Below are 21,633 nucleotides of genomic sequence, written 5' to 3'. Positions count from 1 at the left end.
AATCTTTCGATTATCGTGGTTAATGTAGACCAGATATGGCCACGATATACGAAAAATCGCAAAGTAGGGTCACCCCTATTTAAAAAATAAATAAAATAATAATTTCGTTTTAGTTTTTTTTACTTAAGTGCCTGATGTAGTTTCTGAGAAAAAATGTCCACCTCATAAGTGGACGCCAGGCCCTTATAGTCCAAAATTTAACATTGTAGTCTTGTGACAACCAAAAATGTGATGTCCACACGTGTGGACGCCAAGTCCGAGGAGGTTAAGCATGATATTCGCACGCATATTCCCCTTTCACACATCCGTCTTTTCACGATATAAATATAGCGCGTCAGCAAGCAATGTACCCAGACAGTGAAATTGCAATCATTAATAAGGGGAGAATTTGACAGGTATGAATTCTGCAGATCTTTAAAAAACTTTTTGCATTTGCGGTTTTTGTAATCGCCTTAACTGAGACATCACGAAGCCGTCTATGCACGTTCTCCGCCTTTCCGCCGCTCGAAGGGCGCCGGATTGGGCAAACTTGTCTTTGTTGTGTTTCAACAATGCATGGGCACGTGTGTAAACAGTGCTTATCCGCTTTTAATTGCCTCATCTGCCAGTATGAGCGTAAAGCAATAAAAGGGGATCATCCGCTGATTTCCCCAAGTCTGCGCCCGGGCCACCGCCAGGCGACCGTCCCCGAACGACGACGACGGCGGCGGCGGCGGCGGCGGCGGCGACTCATTCGCCATCTGCCGTCTCTTTCCGCTCGGCTCGCGAACCTCGTGGGAATTTTTAAAGACGATGGGATTAACAAAGAACTTTTGCATATCTTGCGTACTCGCTCTGGGAATTTTAAGAGGTTGTGTGGCACATTTAGTCTTTACAATCCTGATAAGCACATCTGCACCGACACCCCTTTTGCTAATTACCAGTTCAGTCATACCTTGAGATACGAGCTTCATGCATTCTGGTATTGAGCTCGTATGTGAATTTACTCGTATCTCAAATCCTTTTTTTCCCCATAGAAATGAACTAAATACAGCGGTAACTCGAGATACGAGCTTAATTTGTTGCGGGACTGAGCTCGTATGTTGATGTACTCATAACTCAAATGAATGTTTCCCATAAAAATGAACTAAAAACAAATTAATTTGTTCCAAAAACAGCAAAAACAGGATATTGGATTGGGAAAAACATTTTTATTTATTCTAATTCACCATCTCTTATCAAAGTAACAAATAACTAGTGGTTTAATAGTACTAAAATGTGTTTAATAGTACTAAAATTAGACGGATTTCACGGAGGGGAGACTTTTTGCACGACAACGCGCTCGTAACATAACAAACAAATTTAAATGAACTTGGATTACAATGCAGACGCTCAAACATAAGTTTAATCTAACCTTACACTAAACTTAATTTTAATTTTGTTTTACATTATGATACTTTTCTTCTCCCGGGTTGGCTCTATTGGCCCCGCCTCCACCCTGATTTTCAGATGCAACCTATCGAGGGTTGTTTGCTTTCGTCTTCCCTTTAAAATATTCCTGAAATGAAGCACACAAATGTCCTCACAATAGTATAACGCACGACCACTTGCCAACGAGAACTAGTATATACTCCTCTCGTATTAGCGAACAAGCTCCGCCATTCGCACTGACTAACGGGGAAAAAAAACACTGAAAAAATGCAAGGCTCCGCCCAGTGCTCGTAGAGACATTACACGAGGGAGTTGCGACGGGAAAGACAGTGGCCATGATGTTCATATGAGCAGCCTCTCGCGTCCGCTGTTTGCTCGTATATCAAACTTTGTCTCGTATCTCAAATTTCTCGTATGTTGGGACACTCGTATGTCAAGGTTTTACTGTAATTAAGAAAGAAATGGCCACCTCTTTGCCACTTTTTGCCCTAATTACATTTCCTCCTCCGTTCCACATTAAAAAACCCCGATGTAAAATGGCAGCTGAGATCTTTTATAGTTTAAGTGTAGAGATTAAACAAGGATGTGGAAATTTCCCCAACAAATATGTCCCGCTTGTGCCATTAACCTTGAGCAAGCTTATTAACTTGGCACTCCCCCACTAGTTGATATCCGCTATAAGATTTCCCAATCCGCCAATTCTCCTTCATTGAGCAATAAGCTATTCGTGACGAGCGAGTGGAACGTTGGCGAGACAGTCGTGAATAGCTTTGCTTACAAATGTCTCCACTCTGGATGTCGTCCTCGTCATCGAACCTGACGTTCCTGCCAGTTTTTCCCCAATCTTTGTCTGAAAGGAGAACGTTGAATTTGCGTAGGAAAATGCGCAATGTGATTGGATGATTGCTCGCATCTGTTTTTTGGTTAACTACCGTATTTTCTCGCATATTAGCCGCCTCCGCGTATAAGCCGTACCCTTAAAATGGCCTTAAAATGGTTGAATTTGACAATTTCTCTCGTATAAGCCGCCCCCTGATTTACAATTTTCACCTCCATATTCATGGTTTTAATAGGGAGTACAAATGTGTTACTTTGAAAGGAAAATCTTAAGAAAAATCTTTGCACGTAGTATTTCCGAGATACTGTATGAATCTAAAGTATCGTCTGCTGTTGCCTTCACGTAGACAAATTTAAAAAGGAAATCAGGTGAGCAGTACAACCAGGAAGTGTGTCCATTGCGGTCTAGTTTTCACCAAGTGTCTGGGTGCAATAATAGCATGGGATACACATTACGCATATTTTAACGATCGACAGCAAAACCTCTATGACAGAGGTCGGGAACCTTTTTGATGGAAAAAAGCCATAAACAATTCATATTTTTTAAATGTTAATCCTCGAGAGCCATGCTCCGAATTTAAAAGTCAACATGCATGTAAATGTGTGCATTTTTGAGTCACTTCACCACTTTTAAAGTACAAAAAAGTCTTTGAATTCTTTTGACAACATTGTTTCGTTGTTGCTAATCAATGAGAAAATCCATGCAGAAGATTGTAATGAAGAAAAAAAAAGATTATAAGGCGCTGGGGTAGTGTCAATGCCATAATACCAACGTAATGCTCCTATTCCTGCACTTTCTCACCAGCAGTTTCCATAGTTTACCTCACAGGTTAGTGGAGAGCCATATGCACCCATCAAAAGAGCCATATGTGGCTCCCGAGCCATAGGTTCCCTACCCCTGCTCTATGAGGACTACAGTCTTTGTCAGTGATGGAGTCCCTCCCACAGGTCTGGACTCCCTCATCCTTTGTGTGTGTCAAATACAGAAATGGCACTCGTTACTGACACTGCGCCTTTAAATGCGATGCGCCATATAGTCGTGAAAATACGGTAAATCCCTATTGCTAAATTTCGATTATTCGACTTCAACTGGAAAAAGTGGCTAAGCAGTCGCAGTCGAATCATAAGAAACCCGACCAATCTGTACCAGCGTTGCGCAGGAAAATCAGCAAGCCGCTCTGCACATTTCGTACGAAGAATAAACGCTCCATTTTTTTACAACAGCCGTCCTTGCACCGAGCGATTGGATAGTAAAAACAACGCAGCGAAGTGGCGGCTAGCTAAGGTGATCCGCTTTTAAGGGGGCGGCGGTCTCCATACACGAGATTGGTGTTCCGGGAAGAAAATTGGCGGAATTCATCAAATCCGCTGGTGTAAAACGGCAGCGGCAGCCTTGTGCGCGCAGCCCTTAAATGTGAAAATAACCCGGCCGCCCTGTGGGAGCGTGTTTTATGTGGTTGGAGGGGTTCAAGTGGGGCCCATATATTGCTTGGCGTAGAGACGTGGCAGGGTTTGTCAGCTTCCCGTAGCAGCGTGTTCCCTCGCTCTCCCGCTTTCGTGTCGCCGGAGCGTTTCTCCGACAGTAACGCTGACGCTGTAAGAGTGATTTATGCAGTCATAAGAGCGAGCGGCCCGTGCTTCATCCTGACACCTATTATTAAAATGAGACATTTGAGTGTGAAGAGGAAACAAAGCGGGGAGGGCTGATGAGAATGCAGGAACCAACCACGGCGTGGTATCTTTTCTTCAATGGTGACCTCCATTTGGGGTTCTTATTCGAGCTTGCGTTGGTTCCAGGTGGATGGATTGACCGGTAGAAAGGCTAGGTCAGGGGTCGGGAACCTTTTTGACGGAGAGAGCCATAAACAATTCATATTTTCTAATGTTATTTCTTGAGAGCCATTCTCAGAATTGAAAAGTACAATTACATGAAAATTTGTGATCTTTTTGTCCTTTCTCCACTTTTAAGTATAAAAAGTCTCCGAATTCTTTTGACAACATTTTTATGATGCTGCTAATAAATCAGTATCAATGATATCATGCATGCAGAAGTGTATTAAAAAACAAAATTATGATTAAAGTGGTGGTAGAGGTAGTGTCAACGCCACAATGATGCTCCTATTAGTATGTTCGGGACTCAGCTCTCTCACCATTGATTTTCATATTTTACCTGAGAGCCATATGCACGCATGGAAAGAGCCACATATGGCTCCCGAGCCATAGGTTCCCTACCCCTGGGCTAGGTGCTAGCTAGAGATGGCCGTTTGTTTGTTTTAGAATTTTGATGCGATTTTTTGGACTTGATGGAAATTGCTTAATTGTGTTGGGTTTTTTGACGAAGCAGACTTCAGATGCAAGCAGTGGGGCGTTAAGGGTCCTTTTTGGGGCATCCATTGGTTCTTGTCGGGTAAGATGATGGATTGGCTGTGAGGAAGAAAAATGAAGCACGAGCGCCAACCGTTTCGATGCAGTTTGGACTTGTCGGAACCACTGAATTGTTAGTTTCAATGGAATGCCAGTGTCACGATTGATTGATTTTTGTGATAAGGGACAGCACATTTTAAAGAACATATTTATTTATATTCATGTTAATGAACATATGTAAGATTGGAGCCGTTAGTTAATTTCCATCTTTAGTCCTTTGTCTAGGTACAAAATTAACAATGACACATACTACAATTTTAGACAGCGTCGTGATGGCAATTTTTTTCGTCTAAAAGCCAGGCTTTAAGATGATTGGCCAAGAGGTTCAGAGACGGGAGTTGACGTATGTTAATTGCTATTGAGTTCCAGGTATGAAGAGAGAAGGTTCTTTGGCTAATTTAGCACTCTTTTTGAAGGGAACTACACAGTCACCTCTAGAGCCAGCCCTTGTTGATGGGTTGGAATTTTTTGGTACAAAATCTTGCAGTGAAGGAGGGGCTTTGTGTTGGAAGATTTTGTAGACTAAGGCGGCATCTGCATATTTAACAGTATTGTTCCAGTTTGGGCGTTTGTGTGTTTTTTTTTAAATATCTGACAGTGCTGGTGCGTTTCAGGTGTGAACTACAAAACGTCTTGTTTCTTTTGGATTGGATTGGATTGGATAACTTTATTCATCCCGTATTCGGGAAATTTCGTTGTCACAGTAGCAAGAGGGTGAGGATGCAGACACAGAAAAAGACATTTTAGACATAGATAGATAGGTAATAAGTAAGTTAATAAATACATGAATAATATGTAAATAGATAAGCGTGTTGATATATATATATATATACACGCACGCACACACACACACACACACATACATACATACATACATACATACATACATACATACATACATACATACATACATACATACATACATACATACATACATACATACATACATACATACATACATACATACATACATAAACACACACACACATAGATGTACATGCATGTATACGGTAGGTCTTAACACTCAGCCATTTGTTTTGTTAAAGAGCCTGACAGCTGACTTTTGACCAAGTTTGGGGTCATTTTTGGACCATCCATTGGTTCCAGTCAGGTAAGCTGATGGATTGGTTGTCAGGAAGACAAACTAACCACTATCGCCACCCAATTTTTAGATTTTCGATGCTATTTGGACTTAACAGAAACACTTCAATGGAATATCAGTGTCACCTTCAAGTACGGAATAGGAAATGGGTTCGGGGTCCTTTTTGGACCATCCATTGGTTCCAGTCAAGTAAACTGATGGATAGATTGATTGTGAAGAAGACAAACTAACCACTCGTCCTGTTTTTGTTTTGTTTATAAGCCTCAAGTTCCGCTGCAATTTGGACTTGTGGGAAGAACTGAATTCCATTTTAATGAACCGTCAGTGTCCCCTTCAAGTTGGGAATAGGAAATGGGTTTGGATTCTTTTGACGAAATAGGCGGGCTTCTTCAGGTGCAAGCGGGAAGGCGGCGGCGGCGGTGGCGGCGCACAGCTGTTCTTTTCCACTCTTCTGTGCTCCATTGTTGCTCCGCCTCAGCTGGGAAACCCAACGACAGACGATAGAGAAGCCAAATTGGAATGCTTATTTCTTTTTCCGCGCCCGAGTCCCAAAAGTATTAGTCTTGTTTATTCTAGACTGCGCCACGTGAGTGGCAGCGGGCCGACGTCGGAGACGGGCGGATATTCCGAAAGCTTTCCCAGGAGCTTCCAGGCTCTCACCATGTGAATATAAAAGCCCCTCCGCCCCCCCACCACCACCACCGCCTAGCTTTTGTGCTACTTTATCTCCCGCCTCTCATTGGCCCTTATCTATACGCCGCCATTTCCCAACTGAAATGCCACCAAATATTGAAACAAATGAAGCGTAGCTAAACAAAAACATCTGCAACCTCCGGAGGGGGTCGATGCCAGGCTGGTAACGATGCTACATTATCTCGTGTGACGGGATACCACTCAGACTTTGCTCGCTCAGCTATTGCTGATTTTTCTTCCGAACGGCTTTATTGAATTAAACTGTGTCGGAATAGGGCAAATGATGTGGTTTTACAAAAAGGCCAATTCATTATTAAGATCTTTTTACGGTAATTGACTGCACTCGTTAAAACAAAAGTTACATTCCAAGGGTAAAAAAAGTATTAGCGTTTCAAGTGTTTCCCAAGATTTTTTGAGCTGCGGTACACTTTTTGCATTGAAAAAATCTCAAGGAACAACACCGGCTGAAAATCTCAAAACTATATTGCTTATATTGACTATATCAATTTGTTCTCGACAAAGTTTTATCAACAGGAATCAAATAACCCCCCAAAACAGTTCCAAAATCTTCCAAAATTGACCTAATGTCACCAAAAGTCGATGTCTACAGACCCCGAACAACCTCTGGTTCACGTAATGTAAAAATGTAATGTTTGTGATCTCAAAATTTAATGACATATTGCTTATATTAACAATATAAAGTTGTTCTCGACAGTTTCATCAACAGGAATCAAAGAAGCCCCCCAAAACAATTCCAAAATCTTCCAAAATTGACCTAATGTCACCAAAAGTCGATGTCTACGGACCCCGAACAACTTCCTGTTCGCGTAATGTAAAAATGTAACATTTTTAATCTTAAAATTTAATGACATATCGCTTATATTATCAATATAAAGTTGTTCTTGACAAAGTTTTATCAACAGGAATCAAATAAACCCCCCAAAATGATTCCAAAGTTTTTGCACCGACCTAATGTCACCAAAAGTCGATGTCTACAGACCCCAAAACAACTTCTGGTTCGCGTAATGTAAAAATTTAACCTTTTTAATCTCAAAATGTAATGATATTTACTCCCAATATTTCTTAAATCTCCTAATATGGCGTGAAAAGCAATGTTGTACTCGACTTTACTTCATCCAAAGTTGATGCCCTTGAAACCAAACAACTTTCATTTCACCTAACGTTAAAAACAACTTAAATCTTGCAACATTACGACTTTTTGACTCCCAATATTACTTCAATCTAAACAATTAACTTAACATCAACAAAAGTTGAAACCTGCGAAACAACTTCCGTTTCACATAACGTTAAAAACAAGAGAACAACTAAAATCTCGTAACATTACGACTTTTTCACTCCTACTATTACTTCAATCTAAACAATCAACTTAACGTCAACAAAAGTTAAAACCGGCGAAACAACTTCCGTTTCACGTCCCATCAAAATAAGCAACAAAATACCCTTCAATTTCAACATTTTCCGATTTGAATCCCGCAATACTACAATCTATGATGTAATGTTCATCCCATTTCAATTTTAATTTCATAGTCGTTTCATTTTAATCTCGCAACACGAAGACTTTTCTCTGGGAATATTATCATTTACGAATCCTTGTAAATTCTTACGGCACACCAGTTGGTTAGCAAACACTACACTAGCCTGTAGCACCATCGCGTTCCTGGACCATCTGTTGCCACTTCACCGAGTGGTCACGTTGGACTTTTATTTTCCTCCTCTTCCTCTTAAAAAGGAGGAAGAGCTAGCATGTAATGGCCGCTTGTAAGCGCCACACTCCCGAGGCCGAATGACCTTACATGTTAGAATTCCTCCATCTGCCCGCGTTCACTTAGCACGCCGCGGGCCGCCACTCACGCAGCAGGTGCCGGTAGACCGAAGCATGGGGGGGCTTAAGCGTAAACTGAAGATATTGGGAGTAAAGATATCTAAAGTCAACGCCAAGGTCACGCCCGTTGGGCAACAAGAACTTCGGTATGGCGTCTCTTCTACCCTTGTTTGGTTGGGAGTGACGATGACCTTGCTGGATTGGTTCCAGTTGTGGATGAGTCTGATCCACCTTGAAAATAAAAACAATTAATTAGTATTCAAAGCTGTAAAGTAATATAGGCAGTTAATTGGGTAGCGTTAAAAGCTAATGGAGTCGCTGAGGGCTTCTGGGCCAATCAGTCACTTCTATCAGTGATCCTCCACGAGTTGACGGCTGCGGCGTATCCCAAACAGTTTTAGTGTCTAGCCACGCCACGTTAAAAAAGGCTCATGACAATCCGCTCGAAATGTTGAAAAAAGGAATCGTAAAGGCCAAACTGCAGAAATAAGTCTACCAAAAGATAAACACCCTCACGAAGAGCTTGAGGTGGCGCAACATTTGCCAAAATCACACTTTACACGAGCTTTTGTTTGTAGATGAGGGATTTCCTCTCCTAAGATAAAGTTACTTTCCTGCATTTGCCTTGGCGTAGCTTTCGCTAGCTGCTGAATATCCTCGTGCAAACAGCCGGCAGATGCGGCGACTTGGCCCGGCTCTTCTAATTCCCGCGCCTGATCCTCCGCGAGCTCGCCGTGTGGCCAAATGACTTCTCATGAATAATGGCTTGGTTCCGGACCAATTGGATAAGTTGACCCCACATGCGGAATACTTTTTACGCCATTAAGCGTCTGTACTCGATCAACTCAACAGCTGCTCTATTGCCTGAGATTATGACTCCAGGAAGGCAGGAGACACATTGACGAGATAGTAAACTAAAACGGGGATGAGACCTAGCATGACTAGCAAAATCCTGCGTGTCATTGACTTTATTCAAAAGAAAGGCGAGTATACCAAAAAGCCGCCTGAACATACAACAGGAGGGAATTGCAGATGACACCAAGTTACAAACTATGTTCCTATACTGGCGACTTCAGACAAAATTATGCGTCAATCACATTTAGATTAGATTAGACTTTATTCATCCCGTACTTGGGAAATTCATTTCAACATTAGTCGAAATTCCCGTGAAAAAATATTTAAATAAAATGGAGTGCAATGCTGATTTTGGTAACAAAACTGCTTTTGGCCTATTTTTAGACTAGATGCAGTATGCTATATGTATGTATCATAGGAGATTGAACTAATATTATAGCCAAAAAGTGAAAAATTCTGAGATTAATGTTGTTATATTACATATTTTTATGTTGCGTGAAACGGAAGTTGTTTGGTTTGGTGGATTTTGACTGTTGTTAACATAAGGTCTGTGTCAACACAACTGTTTTAGCTCGAGCATGGCATTTTTGCACAACAATTTAACTTTACTCTGAACGTATCGTATATTCACCAATGTCTGTTGGTTTATTTCCTCTCCTTAAATAAATAAATAGGTCATAAATAAGTTAATAAATAAAGGTGTTGCTGAAATATACATATACACACACATGTATGTATGTATATACATATACAAATGTGACCCTATTTTGTTCAACACAAAATGTCATTCAGCAAAATGTGGTTACACGGGTTAATTGTTCCCTCTGCGAACCCACGCAGGGAATACAATAGATGTGCCTGTCACTAAAAATAGTAGCCGGCATAAACAGATAAACAAGGACACATTATGTTTTTGTCAATAATGATATTCGAACCTATTTAATAGTCCGTGTTAAATTTCCCACAGGGCAGTGTTTGGAAATGACTTTCTTAGGGTTATGGTGACAACATGGGCTTATAAAAGACAATCTCCTGCCATGTTATTAGAAAAGCCGTCCAATAAATTAATTGTCGTGCAGGACGACGCGTGAACAAAAATACAACTGAAACTTTTGCTAATGAAATGGAGGAAAATTAATGTATGTTCTCGCATACAAGCCATATTTGTAACTCAACAAATGATGACTTAATCGAGTAACGGTTTATATGCGCACAAATTAGACTTGACATGCACGAAACTGCAAGGTGACAAAGACCAAACGCCATAACGCAAGACAGTGCGGCCGATAGGGTCATTTATTTCAAAATAGAGAAAAGATGAACAGATGAAATGCTAAATAAAATTTATTTTGACGTCTATGAATATAATTATAGGAAAAATATAAACCGTATCTTGCATAAAACGTCAAAAAACTCACTTGTGCTTGCCATTGCCCACTCAGGGCGCCGCCATCTTATCTTTGGATCAAAAACTAGCCCACTACGGACACACTTCCTGGTTGTACTGCTCATATGACTTCCTTATTGAATTCGTCCACGTGAAGGCAACACCCTTTCGGAACACAGATTCATAAAGTATCTCAAAAATAGCACATGAGATGATTTTTCTTAAGATTTTCCCTTCAAAGTAACCCATTTGTACTCCCTATTAAAATGATGAATATGGAGGTGAAATTGTAAATCAGGGGGCGGCTTATATGAGAGAAATTGTAAAATTCAATTTTTTTTATGTTACGGCTTATACGCGGAGGCGGCTTATATGCGAGAAAATACAGTATATGCGGACAAAAAAATTTCACTTCCTGGTTGTACTGGTCACATGACTTCCTTTTTTGAATTTGTGTACGTGCAGACGATCCTTTGGATTCATACAGAATCTCAGAAATAGCACATGCGATGATTTTTCTTAAGATTTACCCTTCAAAGTAACACATTTGTACTCCAACCATGAATATGGTGGTGAAAATTTTGAATCAGGGGGCGTCTTATACGAGAGAAATTGTCAAATTCAACAATTTTAAGGGTGTGGCTTATATGCGAGAATATACGGTAAATGGAGAAAAATAATGATATCATGATCCCAACCCTTGATTGTCAGCCTCATGCAGTACTTAAGGCTGCTTTTGTTCGTGTTTTGATCTGAGATTATTGTCCCGTTTGGCTAGCTGGCCGGACTTAAAAGGAAAATGTAGGGGCTGACATCGGGTTTTTGGATGTCGGCTAGCTAGGAGCTGAAATGGGGCTCTCAAGGGTGGGGAGCCGAGCAACGGGATCATTTTTCTGCACAACTGTCATACGCCATAGGCTGCCTCGTTTGTCTTCTCCTTTGTTGCCCCCAGAAAAATCCCGGATTAGTCTGAAAGCAAAGCCTGAAAGAGGAGGGGGATGTGGACCGTATCGGCTAATTACGATAGAGCCTCGCTTTGCTTAAGAAGGACGACATGTTGCATTCTTAATAAATGCTGAGTGGCACAAAGCTAACGCTAATGAAGGATGCCGCCACGGCGTTGCTCGCTCCACATTGCTGAAGTGGGTGACCCACTTTATCTGCTGCTCAGGTGATTAATGCGGCATGGCTGCAAACAAAGGTCAGGGCCGGAGCACCGGTATGGAGGGAGTTGCATGTGTGTTGTCCCGGGGGGGTTGTTTCGGGGCACCGTTTGCTAAATATGCAGCTAGGTGGTAATTATTCTTGCAGCGAGATTTTGTTTTTGACAGAGCGTTTTTTATCAGATAGTGTATGCATACCTGTCAACCTCTGCCGATAACTGCCCTTATAAATGATTATGATTCCCCTTACAAACCCCCAAAAAACCTTACAAACACCGTACGACTCGTACTCGTACTTGGTGTTGACAAAGTTGATTTTCACAGACGAGCTGTTGGAAGAATGTACTTGTAAAAATAAAGGTCTGACGTACGTGTCTCCGTCCTTCTTCAGGTCGGTGGCAAAGAGCTGTCCAAGTCCAGCCATGAGGAGACGCTGGAGAGCTTCCTCCCCGCCATGGACCCCGTCGTGGTTCAAGTCATCCGGCGGACCCCCAGCGTCCGACCCCGTGGCCCAGCTCAGGAAATGCATTTGGTGGACGTGTGCACTCAAACCGACATCACCTTCGAACACATCGTGGCGCTGGCCAAGCTGCGGCCCACGACGCCCCCCGTGCCCGACGACTGCCCCTTCTTACTCAGCGACAGGTGGGTGGCTCGACGTTAGTGCGTCGTACAAATGACTTAATTGTGCTACAAGGGGAACACCCCCAAAGAATACATTGCCGTACACGTAAACAAAAATACTTTTCAAAAGCGGGACTACATTTTAAATTTTTTACCTTGAATTGACCCAGAGTTATACAGTAATCCCTCGAACATCTCAGTCTGCAGAAGGTCCCCACCTTGTGGACTTCCTGTGTATGGCTCCAGTTTTTTTAACTACCGTATTTTCATGACTATAAGGCGCACCACATTATAAGGCGCACCCTCAATGAATTACACATTTTATGTTTTTCCATATATAAGGCGCACTGGATTATAAGGCGCCCTGTCTATTTTGGAGAAAATTTAAGACTTTTATGTGCGCCTTATAGTCGTGAAAATACGGTAGGTCTACAATGTCTTGTGTGTCTTGTCTGTCTTGCTCCTGCAACCAAGAAATTTCCCGAATATGGGATGAAATAAAATTCTAATCTAATGTAGACTAAACATGGCCATGATCATTAAAACATCACAAGGTACGGTCACCCTTATTATAACTACCTTTTTTTCCTATTAGCAAGAGTGGCTTCTGCTTAAGAGTTTCAGTGTGGATTTTCTCATTTTTATGACGTTTTTAAAAAAATAATAATGATAATTAATAGCAGAAAAAATTGCAAACTGAATTCGTGATAAGTTAAGTCGCTACAAAACGAGGAAAACTATTATAATTTAGCACAACCAAATTATTCTAAATCAGCTCTCTATAGGGTTAGGGTTTGGTTTGAAAATTAAACGAGACCATTGCTATATTTGGATTTACCATATGCAAATTATTCTAAATCAGCTCTCTTTAGGGTTCGGGTCAGGTTTAAATTTTAAACAAGACATCTTATATGACCATTGCAGTCATTCATTTTTTTTTTCCAATGACTTAATGATTCAGATGACATTTTAAAGTTAAAACTGTTGTGTTCGATCTTAAAGGGCAAAATGGTGTATTGATTATTTATTTACTAGTTATTGTTATAATTTATGGATTATTCATTTGTCTGTTTCTTTGTTGTTGTTATTGTACACTTTGTGGTGAGACTTTGAATTTCATCATACTTGTATATTGACAATAAATCAATTCAATACGCGGATAAGAGCCAGCACCCCCGTTCCTCTGAGACCTGGTTGGCAGTTATGGACGCGTGGAAAGTTTACTAGGCGATTAAAGCAAATCAGGCCGTTAACAAACAAAATCGGGCAAAAGTGGGCGATGCATTTAAGGCAAGCAAGTGGCTGGCGGCCCAGATGTAATCAATGCGCCCCATAAAGTTCCCATTTTCCTCCTTGTCATCGCCACGATCAGGTGCACAATTGAATACAGCGCAGATTCGATGGAGATGACAAATGTTGTGTCACGCGTGATTATGTTCCTGGCACTTCCTGCCAGATTTACTCATGTTTGTCACAGGGAGGCATTGGGACAAATCCTCGCCCGGATTTCACATCATCTCGACTCATTTGCTGAAGTAGTCGCTCACTAAAACCCGCACGTAGCCAATGTAGCCCCAAAGTATTTATAATTCCCAAAAGGCGGGTGTTTATCAAATGAGCGGTTTCAATTCAGTTTGAATTACAACATTAAGTTGATAATTATATTGTAGGAGATTTGATTTGCAAGTGAGCATCCACTAACAAAATTGGCTGTATAGATATAGACACACATAAACAGACACAGACAGATATACATAGACTAGATAGACGTAGACATAGATAGATGTAAGCATAGATAAATGTAGACATAGATAGACAGACATAGTCAGACAGATAGACATAGCTAGACATAGATAGACATAGATTGGCATAGATTGGCATAGATAGGCATAGATAGGCATAGACTAGATAGACGTAGACAGATAGATGTAGACATACATGGACAGACACAGATAGACACAGATAGACACAGATAGACATAGACAGATATAGACAGACATAGACAGACATAGACAGACATAGACAGACAGACTAGATAGACGTAGACATAGATAGACAGGCATAGATAGACAGGCATAGATAGACATAGATAGATATAGACTAGATAGACGTAGACAAAGATAGACGTAGACATAGATAGACGTAGACATAGATAGAAGTAGACATAGATAGACAGACATAGATAGACAGACATAGATAGACAGACATAGATAGACAGACATAGATAGACAGACATAGATAGACAGACATAGACATCGATAGACAGACAGATAGACAGACATAGATAGACAGACATAGATAGACATAGATAGACATAGATAGACATAGATAGACATAGATAGACATAGATAGACATTGATAGACATAGACAGATAGACAGACATAGACATAGATAGACTTAGACATAGATAGACACAGACATAGATAGACTTAGACATAGATAGACATTCATTTTCTACATGTAGTATTCATTCATTCATTTTCTGAACCGCTTATCCTCACAAGGGTCACGGGGGTGCTGGAGCCTATCCCAGCTGACTACGGGGACCAGGTGGTTGAGGGACACCCTTAATCGGTGCTAACCAATCACAGGGCACAACGTGACAAAAGACAACCAACCATTGCTAGGGTTAGGCTATTTAGCATACAATTACCCTAGCATGCATATTTTTGGGATGTGGGAGAAAACCAGAGCACCTGGAGAAAACCCAAGCAAGCCTGGGTAGAACATGCAAACTCCACTCAGTGAGGACCCACCCGGGATCAAACCCACGACCACAGAACTGCGAGGTTGACGCACTAGCCACGTGTTACATGTAATTGGGCAATGATTTTTTTTTTGGACAAGTTGGCCATTTCATAAAAACCTTTCAGAGTCTTTCTGTGTCTCGTTTGCCATCACGCGTGTTTAAGTTTTTGATTTCTTGTGCGGTCCTCGACGTTATTGACGGAATGATAATTGGCTGCTGCCGCACACCGAGTGCGTCGGAGTGGGCGGGGCGTTGGCGGCCTGTCAGTCAAGAATGACGGGCAATTGGAGGGAATGAGTGCTTATTAGCCACCGGCGACTTTTCTTTTATGGCGGCTGCAGTCAAAGGCCAAAACGCCGTCTTTATTCGCCGTTTTGCGGGCAGCGTAAAATCCTGTCACTCGGCTTTGATGCGAGACGCAACTTATGTCCCGCCCCCTTTGTGTTTCCATCCCTCCCCCTGACAGCTGTCACTCCCTTCACACGGTGGAGCAGGATTTCTACGAAGGCACAGACTACCTCTCGCCACTTCCGGCAGATGCTGACAGGACGGAAGACTTGGAGTATGAGGTAAAAAATTACACTTTTATTCTATGCTAATTATTATGAGTAAAAATTTGCATTTCAAATGCCGGCCTGGCGGCTGAGTGGTTATTGCGTCAGCCTCACAGTGTGGGGCTCCTGGGTTCAAATTCAGGTCGGTCTATCCATCTGGAGTTGGCATGTTCTCCCTGGGCCTGCGTGGGTTTTCTCCGGGTACTCCGGTTTGCTCCCACATTCCAAAAAAATGCATGCTAGGCTAATTTAGCACTCTAAATTGCCCCTAGGTATGAGTGTGAGCGTGAATGGTTGTGTCTCCTCGTGCCTGACATCAGCTGGGATAGGCTCCGGCACCCCCGAGACCCCAGTAAGGACAAAGAGGTTCAGAAAATCAATTATGATTGACTAGTTTGCCTTTAATTGGCAATGATAGAAATGGAGCACATCATGGGAAAGTTGCATTTTTATTAGATTGGATTAGATTAGATAACTTTATTCATCCGTATTCGGGAAATTTCATTGTCACAGTAGCAAGAGGGTGAGAATACAGACACAGCAAAAGACATTTTAGACATATAGAAATAGGTCATAAATAAATAAATACATATATAAATAAATAAGCGTGTTGCTTAAATAGATATGTTATTTGAGTCGTTTTCTAGTAGAAAATATGAATAATAGAAAATAGTCATAATATGAAGAATATAGATATTGTTCAAATTTGGCTAAGATTCTCTCTAAAAATCTCAATAAATCGTCAAAATTCTGGCCTTCGTTTCATAATTCATTCAATATTACATGAATTTATTTTTATTATTTTTTAAGTACTTGGTAGTTGCATTATAAACAACGGCAATTTTAAATATGCAATTTAGGTGAATTAGATTACTGAAAATATTTTACAGTGTTAAATTAGTTTTTATTTAAACACATTTTAAAAATATGTATATTTATATTCATGCTACATTTTTATTTTTGCATTTCAAATTAAGTGTTTTATTGTCTTATGTTATTTTTTTCATTTCTAATGACTTTGTTCTCACAGCTATGTTTTTTTTAACTATATTAAAACGCGCCCATATTGATTAGATGAAACTTTATTGATACGCAATGTCGGTCTTTGAGTTAAAAAAAACAAAAAACATGAACACAATATTTAAGTTAACTTCTGTGTGTGAATACCCGCAATTTCCACTTAAATAAGTTAGAAATGACAGGACTGCTATTTTCCAAAATGCATATTAAAAAGCGTGCACACTCTTGGAGAACGTGTCTTTGACAAATGAGGCAATCCCGAAGCTTCCTGGCAAAATGGATTGCGTTTCTAATACTGTTACTTGCCAGAATATAATAAATCTAACATTGCCCCAACTATTCATAACTGTTCCCTTCCGTTGGCATTGTAATATACTATATTTGCATTTTATTTGTCCTGTGATGGACACGTTTCGAAATGCGCTGCAATGTTTACAAAGACACCGATTTTCTCAACAGCCTGTCTTTGATGTTGTTTACCGCCTGGTGGAAGTGTCCAAATACTAATTGAGTCCCCAAGCGGATCTTGTAAAAGAGACAGATTGGAGTAGCGATTGGGATTAAAAGACACAGATGATATTCCACTTTAAACGCAGCATCGTTGGGCGTCGTGTTTCCTTCCAAATTCGTCATAAATGGAAAAAAAAACGTTCTAAAAATAGAAATGCATATCATGTATTGCATTGCAAGTTACCCAAAGACTAGTTTTTGGGGTGCAAACTAGCATTAGGCTGATTTTATTTTATTTTTTTAATTATGTATTCATTTATTCATTGTTCTGAACCGCTTATTCTCAAAGGGTGGCATAGGGTGCTGGAGCCCATTCCAGCTAACTATGGGCACCAGGTGGGGAACATCCTGAATTGGTGGGCAGCTGGCGGGATGAGTGGTTAGTGCATCCGCCTCGCAGTTCTGGGATCGTGGGTTTGATCACAGTTGGGTCCTCGTGAATATGTGTGAATATGTGTGTGTACATGTGTGTATATATGTGTATATATATGTGTGTATATATCTATCTATCTATATGTATATGTATAAATGTGTATGTGTGTGTACAAGTGTGTTTATAAATGTATATATGTATATATGTGTGTATATATATATATATATATATATATATATATATATATATATATGTATATGTATGTATATATGTCTTTGCGTGGGTGCGTGGGTATATATGTGTGTATATATATATATATGTATGTATATATATGTTTATATATATGTGTATATATATATATGTATTATATATATGTATTATATATCTATATATGTGTATATATGTGTATATATATATGTATATATGTATATATATGTGTGTATATGTATATATATGTATATATATATACATATATACATATATATGTGTATATATGTGTATATATATGTATGTATATGTATATATGTGTATATATGTGTATATATGTATATATATGTAAATATGTGTGTATATGTATATATGTGTATATATATGTATGTATATGTATGTATATATGTGTATATATATATATGTGTATATATATATATATATGTGTATGTATATGTATATATATACACATATATACATATATATGTGTATATATATGTGTATATATATATATATATATATATATATATATATATATATATGTGTATATATATATATATATATATATATATATATATATATATATATATATATATACATATATATATATACATATATGTATGTATATATATGTTTTATATATTTTTGTAGTCCTTGCGGATCGCGCATTTCCCGCTGGGCCCCTCCATTGCCGCCCTCGACGTTGACAACCGCCCCTCCTTCTCTATTTGTGGTATTTGAATGGAATTGTGAACGTTGCCCCCCACTGAGCACAGCCCATTTGTGCATCCACTTGAAACAGCGTGGCACTTTAGAACAAATATTAAAGTCTCTCTCGGTTATTAACAAATCCTATTACGCTCGTCAAAGCTGGCGACGGCCAGCGACCGACCGCAGCCAAAACACTTCTTTGTCTCCGACGATAACTAAAGTGAGGATTCTGAGAAGACCTTCTTTCAAAGGACTTTAATTGAAGGAGTCAGTGGAGGAGAATTGTCGTTTAGCAACACTTTCTGGAAGAACCGTCGCCATCCAATTGACTTTTCCGACACGTCTTTGCAATTTCCGGGTTAGTGAAGTTTCTGGCTTCCTATCCTGAGGGCCAATCGTTCTTCTTAAAAGAGAACATGGCTTGCATTTTAATGCGACATTTTTCTTACCAGGCCCCGTAGGCCAAACCTACAGAAAGAAGGAGGTCATGTATTCGCGTCTGTGTGTTTATTTTAGAAGAAGGGATTATAATTTTGGAGGTCAAAGGTCACCATGGTAAGAAAAGGAATTTGGTGGCTATTTAAATCCTCACATTCAACATGATTATAATTTTGAGAGCGAGCGAATCCGGCGACGAATTGTCCGTCGACGAAACGTCCGTCGACGAAACGTCCGCTCGACGAAACGTCCGCTCGACGAAACGTCCGCTCGACGAAACGTCCGCTCGACGAAATGTCCGCTCGACGAAATGTCCGCTCGACGAAACGTCCGTCGATGAAATGTCCGTTCGACGAAATGTCCGCTCGACGAAACGTCCGTCGATGAAATGTCCGTTCGACGAAACGTCCGGGTACCCCTTGCCTACACCAGCAAAAATGGCAGTGCTTTGAATTTGGTTGCTTGGGCAGAAGACTGCGATGGGCTCCGGCACCCTCCGATAAAGAGGTTCAGAAAATGAATGAACGCCTCGCCAATTATGATCCACTACTTTGCCTTTAATTGGCGATGCTAGAAATGGAGCACAGCATGGGAAAGTGTCATTTTTATGTGTAAATTGTTATTTGAGTGGTTTTCTAATAGAAAATATGAATAATAGAAAATAGTCATAATCTGAAGAATATAGATATTGTTCAGATTTAGCCAAGAATCTCAATAAATCGTCAAAATTCTGTTCTTCGTTTCATAATTCGTTCAATATTGCATGAATTTATTTTTATTATTTTTTAAGTCTTTCCCACGTCGTCAAACTATGCGGGTTGCTTTTTATTTTAATCATTTGTTTTTCTTAGTTATTTTGAGAATATAGAAAAAGAAATATACAAAATATGCCTTCCTTAAAATACAATTATTTGGATTGACGCAATTATGTCCGATGTTACGGCCTATGTCCGATTATTATTATTATTAATTTTTGGGTGCCGTCCAATGACGCTACCTTATAATATGCTAACTCTTAAATTTACTGTATTTTCACGACTATAAGGCGCACTTAAAAGTTTTAAATTTTCTCCAAAATAGACAGGGCGCCTTATAATCCAGTGTGCTTTATATATGGAAAAAAAACATAAAATGTGTCATTCATTGAGGGTGCGCCTTATAATGCGGTGCGCCTTATAGTCGTGAAAATACGGTAATTTACACTTTCACTGCCATAATCAGCAATAGTTGTCAATCATTTTCATTGATATCGTCAGCAATGATCGTTTAACGGTAAGAATATTATCGATATCTCCCGAGTTTAAGTGGGAATATTCCAAAATCTAGATTTATTGCGCAACGCCCGTCCTTACAAATTCCTTAATAAATGATATTGCGTAAAACAAATAGCTCTCAGTCAGTCACTTATTTACTCGTGTTCAAATTGCAAAGTGATCACAGGCTGCTGTTAGTAATTAATCACTGAGTGGCAATAAACTACAGCAATAATTGATGGTTGTGGCGGTTTATTACGCTTGATGGCTTGCATGCAATCTCCGCGTTAGCAAACAACGCGGGCGCGTTTCGTCGCATTTGATGGCGAGACCTTACAAAAAGGATTTTTGGGTCAAAATGAATGAAAACGACCAAATTTGTTTTTGTTGACAAGCTTGCCACTCCATTTGTGGCTGCTTGTTCTTGCCAGAACTCCATCCAAATGTGCGTATAAGTCAAAAGTTAGTTGTCGTATCGTCAAGGGGGAGCCAGGAATGATTCCATACGCCGTGTATCGTACGTACGAGCTCGCGTTAGCATAATTCCATCTTATTTGGGATTTTGGGGGTCTATATTTGGCCCGACCCGTGGAAACACTTGATCTCCCGTGAGGTTGTGATTCCCCACGCAAGGGAACGTGTCTCATGATCAAAAGGCTGCCGACTTGCCGACGTTCGGTTTGCGGTGGCTTCAAAGTTTCTGGGATTTCTCTGTTTGAACTGGAGGATTGAAATCGAGCTATTTGATTCCATTTCTATTGCAGCAGCAAAAATACAGTCACTGAAGTAGTCCAATTCCCTCAAGACCCCACCCCTGAAGTTCTTGGCCTACCACCCGGGGGAGTCCACTTTTGTCGTTATTTATTATAGTAGTAGTCATTATTTATCACCTATTTATTTAGGTCTAAAAATGTCTTTCTGTGTCTGTATTCTCACCCTCTTGCTACTGTGACAGTGAAATTTCCCAAATACGGGATGAATAAAGTAATCTACTCTACTCTACCCCTACCCCTATCCCCCTTTGATACAGGAAGTGGAATTATGCCGACTCAGCAGCCAAGAAAAACTGGGCTTGACTCTGTGCTACAGAACGGACGAAGAAGACGACGTCGCCATCTACGTCAGCGAGGTGAGTGACTCGCACCGTGTGCGGTTGATTGGTCGCCGGTCTTTTGGTCGTATAGACCGCGACAACGGGCGACCAAAAGACCGACGACCAAAAGACCGGCGACCAAACAAGGTAAAACAAGACGGTCTACGCATGAATAAAAGCCAACAATGGCCATGAGCACTTTCACTGAGCCCACGTGTGAGTGTAGAGTTTGTATGTACATGCGCTGTCCCTTTAAGAAGCTAGAGCAGTGGTTCCCAAACTATCTTACCTGACGCCCCCTTCTTGCTTCCAGTATACCCGCACGAATGCGACGAGCTGCCGTTTTAGTTAACTTTTGTCTCCGCTTCAAACGAAGCCCAGCGGAA

At 40.4% G+C, this 21,633-nt stretch overlaps 1 protein-coding gene across 2 annotated transcripts in view; it reads left to right on the top strand.

Annotated features, from left to right (window-relative positions):
* LOC144071235 (PDZ domain-containing RING finger protein 4) overlaps nt 1–21,633 on the top strand; it is a 115,453-nt gene that overhangs the window by 84,017 nt on the left and 9,803 nt on the right. For both annotated transcript variants that reach the window (XM_077596155.1, XM_077596156.1), the window contains exons 2-4: nt 12,106–12,359; nt 15,555–15,657; nt 21,185–21,283. In XM_077596155.1, coding sequence (XP_077452281.1) covers nt 12,106–12,359; nt 15,555–15,657; nt 21,185–21,283 — 456 coding nt within the window. The remainder of the gene's footprint in view (nt 1–12,105; nt 12,360–15,554; nt 15,658–21,184; nt 21,284–21,633) is intronic.

This window comes from Stigmatopora argus, chromosome 3 (genome assembly GCF_051989625.1).
Source record: "Stigmatopora argus isolate UIUO_Sarg chromosome 3, RoL_Sarg_1.0, whole genome shotgun sequence".
Taxonomy (NCBI): Eukaryota; Metazoa; Chordata; class Actinopteri; order Syngnathiformes; family Syngnathidae; genus Stigmatopora; species Stigmatopora argus.
This window is presented reverse-complemented; position numbering and strand designations above follow the sequence as displayed.